The 17,175-nt window shown below is 34.8% G+C and overlaps 1 protein-coding gene across 1 annotated transcript in view; it reads left to right on the top strand.

Moving 5' to 3' along the window:
- The window catches only part of LOC138700004 (protein takeout-like), a 55,512-nt gene extending 40,651 nt beyond the window's left edge, over positions 1–14,861 (top strand). The window contains exons 4-6 of the mRNA XM_069826272.1: positions 3,014–3,147; positions 5,706–5,858; positions 11,983–14,861. Of these exons, the coding sequence (XP_069682373.1) occupies positions 3,014–3,147; positions 5,706–5,858; positions 11,983–12,137 (442 nt within the window). The 3' untranslated portion in view covers positions 12,138–14,861. The remainder of the gene's footprint in view (positions 1–3,013; positions 3,148–5,705; positions 5,859–11,982) is intronic.
- The last annotated feature ends 2,314 nt before the right edge of the window (positions 14,862–17,175 follow it).

Consider the following 17,175-nt stretch of genomic DNA (forward strand, 5'->3'; position numbering starts at 1 on the left):
TTTTTGGTTTAAATTGAATTCAATTAATTAACTAGTTATTTAGAGTGGGAAGTTTTGAAATGAAAGCCCGTATGTAGAGATATATAGAGAGTTTTTCCTCTAGAAGTTTGTTTTATGTTTCAGATGTATCACGTATATAGTATACTTAATCACGGATTTGTTTTGTTATATATTTTGTATATACAATATATTATTTAAAATTATGTACGTTAATTATTTATGTTTCGGTCCGCACGCCATAAAAACATTGTACAGCCCTTATGTTTACCAATGTCCGCAGTACTCCGTAGAAAGACAGCGTTCGTATCTCGTCTCGCACACGGACCATTGCTGTGTCTATTTGTGGAATTCCACTATATGTATAAATCATAAAAATGACCAAATAGACTGAGCGAATTTTGGAATCACACTCTTCAATTACTCTAATTGTAAAAAAAAAATGTACCCCCAAAGTAATATTTAACCGCTAAAAACTCTTACTTTCAACACACTGCGATTTGAACTCGGCTTTTTCCTTCGTGGAATTTCGAGGCAACAGATTCTAAGACCACAGCTAATCCATTGTTTATGTCTCATTCTAATAATGCTCCACATAATGTTTATCACATAGGTATTCCCACTTCTTTCACAGTGCATTTCTTTAAGTCTAACCATTAATTAATAGTGTCCACATGAAACCTTTACAAATTCGGATGTAAATAACAAATTATTGAGACATGATATCTGGATGCGGTTTTCTGCATGTTAATTAGAAAGTGTCCAAGTTTTTATGGGAATTTTGTTGGATTGTTGCAATGAGTTTTTTGGTTGCAGGTGTGAATTTCGGTGAAATCTGACAGTGAAAGAGATGTAGACACCTCAGGTGATGCCACAATGTGTATACTGATTTATAGAGACACGATCAGATACATAGGTGCATCATTACAGGTCCGGACCCAATAAGGAAGAGAAACGCCATCACGGCCAACAATCCGGGTGTGGCACCTATAATATACAGAGACTGGGAGAATGCTGCGGTAAAAGGGCAGTGGTCGGCAAAGGACAAGACAAGTGTGAGGACATTGAATGTGGGCAAGGTGCATTTGTCGCAGAAGGAATCCTTCCTTGACGTCAAATATAGCCAGCACTGTCAGATTTCAGATTTCACCAAAATTCACACCTGCAACCATAAAACGTATTTCAGCAAATCAACGAAATTTCCATAAAAAATTTGATAGTTTCCGATTAACATGCAGAAAACCGCATCCAGATATCATGTCTCAATAATTTATTTACATCTGAATTTGTACAGGTTTCATGTGGACACTCTGTATGACAAGTACGAAGTACTCGTAACATTATCAGAATATTAAAATTAGTTAATTTCAATTGGGTGTTATATTTTTATTCAGAACTAGCCGAACCCGTGCGCTCCGCTGCACCCGTTAGAAATAAATATAAAGTAATTACATAATTAAAATAGGACATTTTATCCAGGGAACATTCGTGTTTGATAGAAGGATATATAATTTATTATGTTACTTAATTTAAATTGTATTAAAAAACTTAAAATGCGATCATTTTGATCCAGAGATCACTCATTTGGTCATAAAAATTATTTTAGGAAATACAGGAAACGAATGTACAGAATAGCCTATCAAGTTTTCTGTGCATAAGAAGCTATTTTAATCTTACCTGTCCTCGATTCACTCAGAAGTTACTGTAATAACATTATAGCATTATGTCCATCTAGAGAAACTATACTTTCCAATGGTGAATTAATAATTAATTATACAAATCGGTTAATTTAGCTTCCGATATTACTTCATACAAACACAGAAACATTCTCTGTAGGCTATGTTTCATAGCTTTCGGTTGTTGTTGTCCAAGACCCCTTATAGATGAAGTCATTTGTTTTTTATTTCATTACACCGCCTTAGATGGCGTTGTTATTGTAATTTTGAAACTCATTTATCTCATTAAATATCGGTCCTATCAAAATGTTGCATAGAATAAAACTTATCGGAAATTATTTTTAAAGAAACATTTGTTATGTAATATTTTTCATGAAAATTAATAATAAGGGAGATATTTCGATTTATTTAATTCAAGCCCCCTTATAACTCCCCTTTTGAATAAAATATTTTGAATGTCATATAGCCTAAATTCTAAGTTACAACGAACTTAATTTATATTCCAATTTATTTTCACATAACTCGGTTCAGCCATTATCGCGTGAAAAGGTAACAAACATCCAGACAGACAGACAGACAGACATACAAACAAAAATTTCAAAAAAGCGATTTTCGGTTTCAGGGTTGTTAATTATTATATATGTTAGGACCAATTAATTACTTTTGGAAAATCGAAAATTACCAGAAAAATTTCGGCTACAGATTTATTATTAGTATAGATTCACTTTTAGAAAATGTTAAAATTCTTTGTACCGATCAGTACTTGCTAAGAGAACATATGGATACATTTCAAAACATAAAATAACTCAACATCTTTAACACGTGATATAAAAATATAGACAGAAATTACAATTTGTATGAATGCACAATTAAGAATGGATTCACATTGATCAGTCTTAAGCATGACGCCCAAGCAGGAGATAAGGAAATGATTCGCAATTTTTTACTGATCGAAAAGTATTTTGGGTAATACTGGAGTTGATAATAATGATAACAGTTATGGTGATGATGATGATGTTGATATTATTTACTGTAGTGTTAATATGATGCAGAAGAAAGTGATGAAAATGATGGTGGTGATGAATTTTACGATGTTAGGTAATGATAATGATGACAATGATGATGATACAATAATTGTTTCCTGTAACACAACTTTGTTCTTGTTCCAGAACGACATGGTAAACCTCGAAGTAACGAACACCACGAAATGTAACACTCTTCTTTATTGCTCTATGTCCGTTTGCTATCATCTAATTTCCAAGGTTTCACATGCACATTGCATTGATTAAATAGCAGTTTTAAGTAGCCTAGAATATACAGTAAGATCTGTTGTGTTACAGATCAGATGTTTCGAGGTACCGTATAGATATGGGACTGTCACTTCCCCGCATCGAGGCCACAGGGAAGTACGAAGTGTCAGGCAACATTCTGCTGTTCCCCGTTCGAAGCAAGGGCGAGTTCTGGGCAGCCTTCTGTAAGTAGAGCGCCAGTGATATAGACAACCGTACTCTTTCCCTGATTTGCATTATTGTTATAGTTACACCTTTCTTTCACAATGATTCTTCGTTTCTCATATTATATAGGCATGTACTGTATAAGTAAAGCGGTGATTTCCAAGGGCCAAGGATCCGATACCACGTGCGTGAAATTCTCTTGAGAATACTAATTTTTTTGGGATTAATGATGATTATGATAGGTTTCCTCTGAAATTTAACAAGTTCCTACATATATTTCCTTTTCAAGACCAGTATGTTTATTGTTTTATACATAATGTTTCAAAAGTGATGCTAAAAATGTAATAATAATCATTACACACAAATAAAAGAAACAAGTCTCAGTCAACATGAGTCTTCGAATCAGCCGTTTGCAAGATAGTGCTTTTTATGTTGTCCATTACTAGCTTATAACTTTGTACAGATTTTTTGTTCTCCGTTTTAAGTCATCTCGCAATTTTATCTTTGGCTATCACTTCTGAAACACTTGTTATAATTTAGTGGGGGAGATATACATTCATTCCCGAACTTGTACAATCAATGACTCTGTGATCAGAATTAATGAATATCTAGCATCTGCAGCTCAAGGGGCGCAAAAATTTGAACTCAGAATAAATCCAGACAAATTACAAGACATAATAATGGGCCACCAACGAGCATTAAACAAAATAGATCTAGCCACTGTATCAAATACAAAAGTGAATAATACCACAATTACATATAGTAAGAGAGTAAAAAATTTAGGAGTATATTTAGAATCAAATTTAAATTTTCAAAGTCAAGTGACCTACATATGTAAGAAAACTTTTTCCTTAATTCATTCCCTGAGACACTTAACCAACGTTTTACCTCTCAGCCTTAAAACATCCAAACTTTAGTGATTCCCCACTTAGATTATTGCGATTCTCTATTCACGAATCTAAATACTGATCTTGCCCATAGACTACAGCGTGTTCACAATATCTGCGTTCGTTTCATTTGTAACATTAGAAAATTCGATCATGTAACACCGTCACTAGAATTGTTGTCTTGGAATCCACTTAAAGAAAGAAGATTCTTCAACTCCCTCTTATTACTATTTAAAATCATCCACACCTCCACACCCTCTTACCTAGCATCTCGTTTTGTTTACCTTTCACTACCTCGAACCCGGAACATGTACCTTCTCTCTATTCCTCTGCACAGAACATCCTTCTACTCATCATCTTTCAGCATATCGATTCCACGTTTCTGGAATACTCTCCCTGACCATGTCAGAGATTGTCGGACAATATCAAAATTCAAATTTAAATTTAAAAATCACATTCTAGTTCATGGAATTGCTTGTTGAACACCTGTCAGGTTGCGCAACTTCGGCTTAACCCATGACATATAGTAAATATTGTACCTATGCTGTTGTAAAATTGGCAATTAATATGTAATGTATTTACTATTATTATTATTATTATTATTATTATTATTATTATTATTATTATTATTATCAGTTATCACTATCATCATTATTATCTCTTTTTTTTTCTTTTTTTTTTTTGTGTTAGCTCGATGAGACTCTATAGTGTTCTTTTGACCCTGTTGACCCTCTATAGGGCTTTAATTTAATTTGTATTATTTTCATCAGTGTTTGCATTCCTTTTTTGTATTTATATGTGCTATCTGGTAGGATGGAAGAGAAGGCCTTATGACCTTAATCCTGTCAGATTAAATAAATAAATAAACAATAATATTATAACCTACCTTGCAAATGACTTATTTGCATATCCATATCCATGTTAACTGACACTTCTGTGATTTTATTACTGTGTAATGTTCATTATTCTTTAGCATGCAAAACAACCTTATAATTTAGCTTATAATAGACTTCTGTCCTCACCATAACATGCTTCCGCAGAGGTGAACGTATAACGTATGATTAGCACTACGATCCTCCCAGCCGGTTTTTTATTTTTAGAGTATCCATTTTTTCGAAGATTTTTTAAATGTGTTTTAAAACTCAATTCTACAATGTTTTGAACATTATTTTCTTATTTTCTAAACAATATAGTTTTAGATATAGATTATCAACTTGTGATGCTATTTTGGTTTTAGTTTCTGCAATTGTATCAAATTTTGACATAGGCCTAGTGACTTCTGCCATTATGTGCAATCTTAGTAAGGCTTTTGATTGCGTTCATCATAATATTTTATTGAATAAACTTGTGCACTGTGATATTATTAATTCTGAATTAAATTCAAAGTCTTATAGACCATTCGGTATCTCGTGAAACCAACCTGTGCGTAAGGGGAAAGAAGAAGTAGACTGGGAAGTTTCCTCCCTCGCTACACTTCCACTTACACTAGGTAGGTAGCTCGCTTACCCCCACCATAAGCTTCTTACTATGAGCTACAGCGTAAACAAGCATTTGGTTTCACGAGATAACGAATGGCCTACACTTCGCTTTACCGACTGAGATAATTTCAAGACAGCGAATACACAACCACTCTCTTTGAAAGAATATCAATCTCGACTGATATATTTTACTAACATACGCATTTATTACAGACGATATCGCGGCCGTAGGTAAGATCCTGGGTAAGGAAATTACACTGGAAGATGGCAAGCGATACATGAGGACCGACAAGCTGCTCGTGGATTTCAACCTTGGCAAGTCGCGCTTCAGAATTAAAGACTACCTCAACGATGGCAATGTTCTAGGTAAGGGCACCTTAATGGAAAAAAGAAAATTAATTAATGGCGGGTACTTGACTGTTCATCATTCACTCATATGAATTCAATTGTGTAAGTCAATTTACCTATAGTGTCGTAATGGGTTTAATGCTTTCTTTCTTTTGATAGTTTTAGCTCCTGTTATACCGACTTACAACATGGGATATATATTCAGTGAATTGCATAGTTACTATCTCCTTATTAAGTTACTTGATTACTTACTTATTTACTTATAGCTTTTAAGGAACCCGGAGGTTCATTGCCGCCCTCACATAAGCCCGCCATCAGTCCATATCCTGAGCAAGATTAATCCAGTCCCTACCATCATATCCCACCTCCCTCAAATCCGCTTTAATATTATCCTCCCATCTACGTCTCGGCCTTCCCAAAGGTCTTATTATCTCCGCCCTCACAACTAACGCTCTTTAATCATTTCTGGATTCGCCTATACGTGCTACATGCCCTACCCATCTCAAACATCTGGATTTAATGTTTCTAATTATGTCAGGTGAAGAATACAATGCATGCAGGTCTGCGTTGTGAAACTTTCTCCATTCTCCTGTAACTTTATCCCTCTTAGCCCCAAATATTTTCCTAAGAATCTTATTCTCAAACACCCTTAATCTCTGTTCATCTCTCAAAGTGAGTATTCAAGTTTCATAACCATATAGAACAGCCGGTAACATAACTGTTTTATAAATTCTAACTTTATTAATGTACTTATGTAATTGTTTAGTATTGCTTATTTCCATATTTACTAACTTATTTACTTACAGTATCACTTTCCAAAAACACCAATTTTAATGTGATCGTAAGAAAACATGATGGCAGTCTATTATCAATTTTGCAAGCGAAGAGCTTCCATAGCTTTAAAATAATAGTAATAATCATGTTAATAATAATAATAATAATAATAATAATAATAATAATAATAATAATAAAATTGCTATGAGTATGCAGAACTAAAAATAAACTTAACTAAAACAGAGCACTTGGATAGAGGTATTCTATACAAAATTCTTCAAATACAAAAATGCACTGGCGAAGAAGACATAAATTATAAAACTGGATAAAGTAGGAAAGCTATGGATTGTCTCAGGTCAATTTGATTTAACAATCATATATGTGGAACATAAAAAAGATGATTGACAAGCCAAACTATTCTGTTATATTGTAGAAGAAAGATAAAAAGGGACCACTAACAGAGAAGATGCAGTATCTCTGAAGAGAAGCAAAAATATCACGGCTAGAAACACAAACTAATGAAAGCGTCAGAGGAATCCTGGACGTAGCGAAACTGTTATAAATATAAGAAAGAAATGTAGTTTGAAATGGTACGATCACCAACTAAGGATACCAGATAATAGGTTGCTAAAAGGAGTATAAGAGTGGACATCAGTAATGACTAGAAGTAAAACGTCAACGAAGAACATGTAATGAAGCAAAGCAACTAAGCATGCTGTGATCCCAAAACCTATCCATAGAAGATATACGGAACAGAGGTTTATGGCGAAAGGGAACGAATAAGGTGTAATCAGTATGTGTTGGGTATCATCATCATTATCATCATCATCATCATCATCATCATCAACAACAATAGTCAGTCAAATGCAGGATGAATATTTCTCTCAGTTTCTTTCAAGTTTTCTTATTTGAAGCGTTATTTTCCCATTGGACTCCGGCAACAGCTTTACTTTCATCTACCCATCTAATATGTGTTCTTTCTTGATCTCTTGAAATACCTTGGAATCAAGTGAAGAATTTTTGTTGACTATCTCCTATCTGTTCTCCTTGCTAAATGCATCCGCTCCTACTCCTTTGTGTTGATTGTAGCCTACAAATTGCTTTCTGAATACGTGTTCGCCTCTCGGATCCGTGAGAGTTGGTAGAATGCGCTTTCCTTCTCAAATAGCCATTAATCTTTAACATACCATACCAAAAGTGTGATTCAGGAGAAATTGTATTTTGGGAAATGGTAGTGGGTTTGCAGTGAAAGATCTACACTTGGGCAGAAAACTATGAATGAATAAATTAATAAATATAGTAGTATTGACTGTTCTGAGTAAAAAAGTTCATAACAAGTATTACAAGGGGCAAGAAGGAAAGACAAATGACTTGAGGATTAAATTTATTACTTATTTACATGATATCAATATATTTTAAGAGTTTAATGCACTTTTCCACTCAACTGTGAGTGTTGATATTCTGAGATTGTCTTGTTCTTTCATAATTCATAATTCGAGCGACTAATTAGTCTTTTATGTTATTTTATTTTGTTTTTACACTTCGCCTTTCATCCACCCCCACAGAAAAAATCGACAGATGTAAAGTCTGGGAACCTTGGTGGCCAATGCATGTGACCATCGTTCGGGAAATGTGAGCTTTACATGATACGCTATCTGACAACTAAAATATACATAGGCTCCGTCATGCTGCAAGAACATTTCCATCGCTGTAGCCAAGAGAAATGCAAAGACGTCTCTATCTACAATCATTAACAGTGCTGCCCTCAAACGATCTCAGGAGAGTGACACGTACTATTTTTTGTACATAGTAATTTGTCGTTCCTGCATACCATTTTTAAGGCTTGCTATGCGTAACATTCAAACAGCTGTATCTCTACATCCATGAAAAATTATGCACATATTTACATTAAACTTTTACTCAGAATAGTCCATATTACTACACTCTAAAATATTTACTATTTCTCCTGAATCACCATGTATATAATAAGATTGACATATCAGTCACATACCTATCAAATTTATAAACACTTAAAGTGGAAAGTATTAAGATTCCAGCTTGGTAATTTCATGAGACTATAACAGATGATGAAAGTTGTATCTTAATAACGGATTGCGTGTATTTCGTGGAAGCAGCAACATGACTTCAACACTTAAGCACATACTGTTAGGTGTGAGAAACCGTCAAGTGCCTAAGCCACGATTGTACCACTTAAAATTTCTCATTTTCGGGTGGGGATAAACAGAGTGAATGCGTGTGGTTTAGTGTAATCGTTAGACGTAACATAACTCGTAACAGACAGACCGCTATATAGCGCTTTTCGTCTCGCTCCGCAGTGGCATACCATGGACCACAACTTCAGCGTTATCAATCCGGTTGCTCACTTGCGTGAGCCCACGAAGGAGAAAGGTGAACTTTGCAAGTAGAAAGTTACACTACCGCGTTGTAGATATGGAAAAGGTTACGGAATTCTCTGAACATTACGTTACCAACGGAATTGCGACGCGAATCAATACCCAACAACTTCTCTACGTAACAAACGGCTGGCGAAATTCGCCACAGTCGCGTTCCAAATGTCAACTCGCACGAATCTTATGACAACAAACACTTTCAACAGAAATAAATTAAGTACCCATAATATACACAGATGCTAAATATAAATTAATCTGTAAACTTTATCCACTTCTTGCTCTATCTCATAAATGGCTAACGTAGTCCTAATTTTACCATAATAATAGTGAGTTAAGTATATTGTTTTCACAGGATTTTAACTAACATACTCTCTGTAAAATATAACTACAATACACAGAGATGCAATAATAATAATAATAATAATAATAATAATAATAATAATAATAATAATTTTATTATTACTATACGTACTGCTCTAATATCTCTGATTGAGATTCTGGCTGATACGTACAGTAGGGTGGAGTGAAAATATGAAGTTTCTGGAATCAAAATGTAATACCAGGGAAAAGTTGTGGGGTGATATCATAAAGAACAATGCAAAATATATTTTCTCTAGATTAATATTTAGAGGTGCCCCAAGAGCATCATATTTTGAAATTTTCACAAAATTTTGAGGTTCAGATTTTTTAGCGAGAGAACATTCTCCAGTGATTTAATATGAACAGGATACCAGGAACATGTTAAAAAATACATGTTAAAAGACTAGGCATATTTTTGGTCCCCTGTTGTTTCATCTTGAAGTGTCACAAAATTCTCAATTTATAAGAAAATTGGGAATAACCACAAAACTCTTAGGTATGATAGGCTATAATTAATGTAATAAAATTAATGGAAATTCATTCTTCTTATGTTGCATAGTATTTAAATCAGAATATCTCTAATTAATACAAGAAATCTGACCTTCTACTTTGTATTCGCATTGCCAGAGGGGCTGAACCCACCATAATTACCTATCATGACGTAATGAAATATTATCTATGGGTCAAAAGTGAATTAAAATCTGACTTCAAATACAAAAAATCTACTGTTGGAGAGATTTCAGAAAGAGTTACTATCAAAATGAAGGAAATCCAGGTAATGGCATAAATTCCGAAAGTCAGTCATACAAGAATATTAAACTGATTCGTGCTTACCATGATCAATACACAAACTTAATGAAGCCTTGTAAGAAACGACATAGTGACGACAACTAAAATGACAACATTGCAAAATTCAATGAAGAAACAAACAAACTATGTGCTATATGCAGTTTCAAATGCAAACAATTTAATACTGTAGGCCTAATTGTGATAAAGACCGCCGTGTTTCAAAACAAGAAAGAATGTTTTACTAGAGCAAAGAACATAAAGAAGGTTGATAATTGGACCTATTGATTTAGTCACCACTCAGAAAGAAATTAACAGGAAAACAAGAATAAATTCTAACTAAAAAAAATAAATAGGCTGAAATGTAATTTTTGTCATATTTTATGTAAAATATTATGTATTTCGTCCCTTTGGATACCCTCAAAAATACTGTATACTGCAACCCCAATATAGAGTCTACATGTGGGAAATACATACCTGAAATTATGTCCCGTATTTTTTAAACATCCTGTATAGATTCACTCCACCCTAATGTACAGGCTTGGCACAAAGTCCCCGTACAAATACCTCAAATATACACACTATTTATGCAATTCCGGTCATAATGTAGATATACATCCACTTTACACCAACTTTGTGTACCTAAGCATCCAAAAGGTCAGTATGACTCCCATCATTCTTGATTGGCTGTGGGTCATCCAACTACCAGCTTCTCTCGACTAGCCATCTCGCAGTCCTGACCTCAGAACCTGTGACAATGCGCTGTAGGGTTTCATCAAGAGCACTGTTGCACAGGTACTGTACGACGCCATTGATGAATTTATTGTAGGGCGTCAGGAGATGCGCTTTCCAACAGATTACACCAGCAATGCTGAGACAAATAACAACACCGGACCTGGCGATGCATTATTTTTTGTTAAGAGAATGAAGGGGAACATGCTGAATCTTTGGACTCTTAGGACACAGTGTAAAATGGATGTATTACATAAATAGTGTGTATATTTGAGGTATTTATAGGGGGTAACTATATAGACTTTGTACCTATCCTGTACATCTATTATCAATCAGTATATCTCATTTGACGATATGTGTCAGAGGAACAACAATATTTGTATACATCTGAAGCCTCACTAGTTTAATATATTACTAGTCAGCGATGTATGCAATAGAGAAGGAAAAGAACTAGCCACCCTACCCCATGACCTCCTGGCTTAGTTACTTCATGAGTAATATCTAATTGGTGTCACTTATGTAAGGTCCAGACCTGCCTTCGGACAGTTGACTAAACAACAAAACAACTGCCTTAAGACCGACAAATGTGAAATATTCTAATGATGTAAAATCATAACTACAATTATCATCTTCAAGAACGCGGCATTTTCTCTCTTCTGATGCCGCGTTTACCAACTACAGACATTGACAAGTAGCAAGACTTCCTACTGAAGTTGGTAGCATGGTGCAATGTTCCCGATACAATTCTCGAAAAGCATAAAACAAGAAATATCTTCCCATTTCAAATGGAAAGGAGTTAAATTTCTACGTTTTCTTTTAGGGCAGCGGTCGGCAAATTTAGTACATTTAGTACTCGTAGAACGCGACTTCCCAATCCCCACCCTCTAGATCACCTGCACCGCAGGTCTAGCATATGAGGTGAATGAGCTAGGTAGGTTTTCTGCGATCACTGGAGAACGGCTGAAGGTTAAAATGCCGACCACTGCTGTAGGGAATCGCACTCGGGTGTTCTGTATCTGTGATCTATATTCTATCATTTGAGATTCAGTACATTTAATTTCACATGACAATTGTTGCAGGAGATGCGATGAACCAGTTTCTGAACCAGAACGCAGACGAGATCATCAAGGAGATGAAACCCGCAGCATCGCAAACAATTGCCCGATACTTCAGGGAGTTCCTCAATGCCGCTTTCTTGAAGGTCCCTATTGAAGTCTGGCTTCGCAACGCCTAAGCCGACGTAGTTCAAGATCCGGTTGTAGTGGGACTAATGTTGTTTTATCAAGTTCATTCAATGGAAAAACTTGAAAACGATCATCATAATCATCAGAAAACTCGACAAAGACGATTGTTTTAAACATAATTCGTCATGCCGACTCTGAGACATGAGCCCACAAACCCACAGATTTCGTTTTCAGTGAACATTAACGTTTCATTGTTACCAATGTGTTTGTGGGTGCCTGTTCCTCTTCATTTTAATAAATACCTGAAGCACTTACAAAAAATCACTTTCTGCAAGGAAGGCTTCGGAGAATTTTGATACTCATCAGATTCGGTTTACAGAAATTCGCTCAAACGAAATGTTACCAATGATCACAGTATTAATTGAAAGAAAGATACCAAAAATGTCATTTTTAGAGAGTCTTTTTATTGTGACATGTAATGCACTGTTAACGATGATGGTCTGTTAGGAATGAACATTGCGAATATCTAGCAATATGTAAAGCAGAGATTGAAATTAAAATTGTGTATATTTACTGTTACAACATATACGAGTAGGCTTATTTCGATTTAATAATACATTCATATCATCTCATGACGTTCTTTCTTTCGAAATAAGCAAACGTTTAATAAATCGAGCACTTCACTCCTGTCAATTCACATTTTCGTATCATTACCAATTAATTTATATCTTACATTTACTAAAACTGAAACGAAGATAGAATAAATGCCCAAACCATTCACTTACAAAACATTACATATTACAGTTGCCAGATGAGTTACATTTATCCGAGCCTTTCTTCTTTAAGAATGATCTAGCGTAGAAAAGGGCTTATGTTATTTACATAGTTTCAGAGGTTGACACAGTTATTTAAGTGGTACAAAGACTCCTAAGACTATAAGGCTCTGAACGAAGCCTGTAAAAATGTTCAAGTATGTTTGTGTGATGTGTGTTTGAGTGTGTTAGCTATGACTTAAGATATTTACCTCTGTGTTAGAATCTCAATACAGAGAAAGCTTTAATATTGCCTTGTTGATATCAAGTTATGGAAACCAACCATAATAGTTCTAGGAATGACCATGCCTACATTTTAATTCAAATTAAATTTTTCTGGTATACAGAATGGCCACAAAAACCGTCTAGAGACTAGAAAGGATGAAATTACCGTAAACTGGGGTAAACGTGGACACAAAAAAAGAAAGAATTAAATCATGATATCACTCCTATTTGTGACTAAGAATTATAAAAAAGTACGTAAGAAATGAAGAAAAAATAATGAACTTCAAAAATATATTCAATGCATCTGGAATCATGTTTCAAAACTTTTTTTTTTGTGGTCAAGTTCACTCCAGTTTACAGTACACTGTTCTCCACAATCTATGTGAAAATACTGAAGTGGTTTTATTAATGCATCAAGCTGTAGAATGCATAAGGAGAAATTTTGATATTGCATATAATGTTACAGTCAATTGTTTGAATCCTGCTCCTAAACTAATTTGTTGTATTTTACCGTTGTGGACGACAGAATTTATAACCTCGATTCAAGTTTTTTTCAACAGTAATCTCACTAGAGGTTTTGATTTACCTAGAGAAAATCAAAACTTGAGTGGGGTTTAATTGACTATTACAAGATTAGAAGGAAGTATATGCAGATTAGAAGAAATAAAGTAATCTAATACAATAAAATAGGTATTAATTGACTTACTAAAATTCTATTTCACTAATGTTTGCTTCACCAAAACGTTTGAACAGAGGCGCCATTTTCAGTTGATTGTCTATGCGGTAAACGAATGACGATCGCAAAGTATGTTTTATAATACCGTAAAGAATTTTCAGTTTGAAATTTTGGTAAACAAAGAAACAAATGCTATGGAAGTGATAAAAACATAGGAAAGTATAAAGATTAGAAGAAACAAAGTACTCTAATATAATAAAATAGATATTAATTGACTTACTAAAATTCTATTTCATTAATGTTCCCGTCACCAAAACGTTTGAGCGGAGCCGCCATTTTCAGTCTACTATCAATGCAAAGTATGTTTAATAGTTACCGTGAAGAATTCGCAGTTTGAAATGTTGGCAAACAAAGAAACAAATGCTAGGGAAATGATAAAAACAAACAAATATTAGGGAAGTGATAAAAATAAACAAATACTAGGGAAGTGATAAAACTGTGCGATAAGCAGCCATGATTGGTTTGGTTGAAAGACGTTCTTTCGTACCGTTTCATTGGCCAAAAGTAGTATGACAAAGTAAATGTGTAATAATCAGTATCATATGTTGAAATTGCCGAAAGACGAAAAGTTCACAATGAAATAAGACCAAAGTAAAGGCGATATCATGAGAGCACTATTCGAAATTGTCTATAGATGAGTGGAAAGAAGGGTATAATATTAGTTTAAATGGGACTTGTGGCTGTCCTGCACACAGAAAGTACGATATATTTGCCTGTATTATATGTTCGTTGCTTTTATGTAGAATAAGACTATAAGCATACCTCGCTTTTTGTTTATGTTAAAGTTTCAATGTATGACATAAGGATGACTGTTCTGCTGTGTTAATAACACATTACAAAAATTGGTTTGTCAAATAGAAACGTAAAATCACGATCGCCTATATCTCAAGTTTGAAAATAAGTTCAAAAATCACAATAAATATAATGCTTTTAATGTAATTGAACCTGTAACTGTGAATTTTAAGATGGGCATGTCATTAAAATGAATTTCCTTCCCAGAATGTGTATTATTTCTAAGCCTGAATACAAGACGTATGACAAGTTATTATTTATCAGTAAGCTGCAAAGTATAATCAGAGTTAAAGAGGAGGAAACAAATCTAGATTTTATGGATTAATTATGAGTAGAATCGCAACAGAATTTATGTTAGTCCACTTTGTCTTAGGCTTGAAGTCACTACAATTTCAAATGGAAAATCTAATCTTTAGAATAAAAGCTATCTCTATTTATAGTTTAAATCCAATATTACCCTTGAAATGATCCATTATTTAATTAATCTCCTTCGAAGTTTTAAAAGATTTTACAGTGCTGTTGTTGGATTACAGCAAGAGTTAATAATTGAAAAATTCCAAAATAGAAAAGATTCAACTGTATTGAAGTTGCAGTTGGCTAATGCTCTGGATTTTGATTTGATTCACTATCATCCTCTCTTGAAGAAGATAAAAGGTTCTTCTTTAGATCATATTGTCAGAGGTTTCAGGTCAGATTGTACTGAAAGGAGTAGGTTCAAAGCCATGTTTTAGCGCTAATGTAGATGAAAGGTTCTTCTTGAGATCATAACCATGGAGGTTTTAGTCAGATTAGTCTGAAAGGAATAGGTCAAGTTAGCTTCCAGCAATGCGTCCATTTCGTCCATTTCTGAGCTAATACGCTGTCTCCTAACTACTTATCAATCACTCCTGTGCTCTCAGTAAAGAGAAGAGAGAACTGGAGCTAAATGACAGCTGTGAGCAGTGTGGAATGAAGATAAATGCCAACAAGACGAAGACCATGGTCATAGGAAGAAAAGTAAAGAAGGTAAACTTGCGAATTCGAAATGAGACAGTAGAGCAAATGGACAGCTTCAAATACTTGAGGTGTACTGCTTATAAGCAGTAACATGAGCTGCTGTCAAGAAGTCAAAAGGAGAATATCAATGACAAAGGAAGCTTTTAATACAAAAAGGAGCATCTTCTGCGGACCTCTGGAGAAAGAACTAAGGAAGAGACTAGTGACGTCCTTTGTATGGAATGTGCATTGTAAGGGGCAGATACATGGACATTACGACGAAATGAAGAGAAGTGAATAGAAGCATTTGAAATGTTGATATGGAGAAGGATGTAGCTTGTGAAATGGACAGAGTAAGAAACGAAGCTGTGTTGGAAAGAGTGGATGAAGAAAGAATGATGGTGAAACTGATCAGAAAGAGGAAAAGGAATTGGCTGGGTCACTGGTTGAGAAGAAACTGCCTTCTGAAGGCTGCACTAGAAGGAATAGTGAACGGGAGAAGAGTTCGTGGCAGAAAAAGATAGGCTGTCAGGTGATAGGCGACATTAAGATATATGGATCATATGAGAAGACAAAGAGGAAGGCAGAAAATAGGAAAGACTGGAGAACGCTGGGTTTGCAGTGGAAGACCTGCCCTTGGGCAGGACACTGTGAATGAATGAATGAATGAATGAATGAATGAATGAATGAATGAATGAATGAATGAATGAATGAATGAATGAATGAATGAAAAAATATTCATTTTTTTGTATTCTTCCCACAATTTTACCTGCTCATTTTATCTTGTTCCTTTTCATTGCTAAATGCATTCCTAGAGGATCAGAGTCATTTTCATGTTTTTTTTTTTCTTTAATCCAGATATATATTCCATCTCGACTCCTCGTTTAATCAGAAACCAAGACATTTGACACTGAAAGACATCTGGATTACTCTATTATAAAGTTTAAGTTGCTATGTTCCTTAATTTTTTTTTAAATCAGTAGAACAATTTTCTTTATACCATACTTGAGTTCACTGACATCTTTTCACATTCTCTGCGGCTTCTGCATTAAGTCAAAGACGGTCAATATGCAATTTTGATCTATAAATAAGACAAAATCATCAGCACACTCTGTAGTGTAAAATCTTGAGCTTCAAAACGAGCACATCCGCAGCCAGACTCCACAGGAGAGGGGAAAGTACCCCACTTCGTGGACATTCTTTGGTTATAGAGACTCTCATGGCAACACCATGTGATTCAGACACCAGTACTCTTGATTTCAGTATAGTACGCTCCCGGCTACAAACTATTGGATCTACACCCTGTTCGCCAGGTACATCAACTGTGGGTCTCAACAAGTTTCAGTCAAATGAGTCCTAAATGTCCGGAAATGGCCCTAACGCAATCTCCTTATAGTGGATTTCCCCCCTCCCCCACCCCAATGTGGCTGGTGACGCAGTATGAAACAGTTTCAGTGGATTTCACCGACTCATTCATTCATTCATTCATTTATTTTATTCCATAGATCTTACATGAGCAATGAAGCTTTAAGATGTGGAACATGTCAA

This window comes from Periplaneta americana, chromosome 5, assembly GCF_040183065.1.
Source record: "Periplaneta americana isolate PAMFEO1 chromosome 5, P.americana_PAMFEO1_priV1, whole genome shotgun sequence".
Lineage (NCBI taxonomy): Eukaryota > Metazoa > Arthropoda > Insecta > Blattodea > Blattidae > Periplaneta > Periplaneta americana.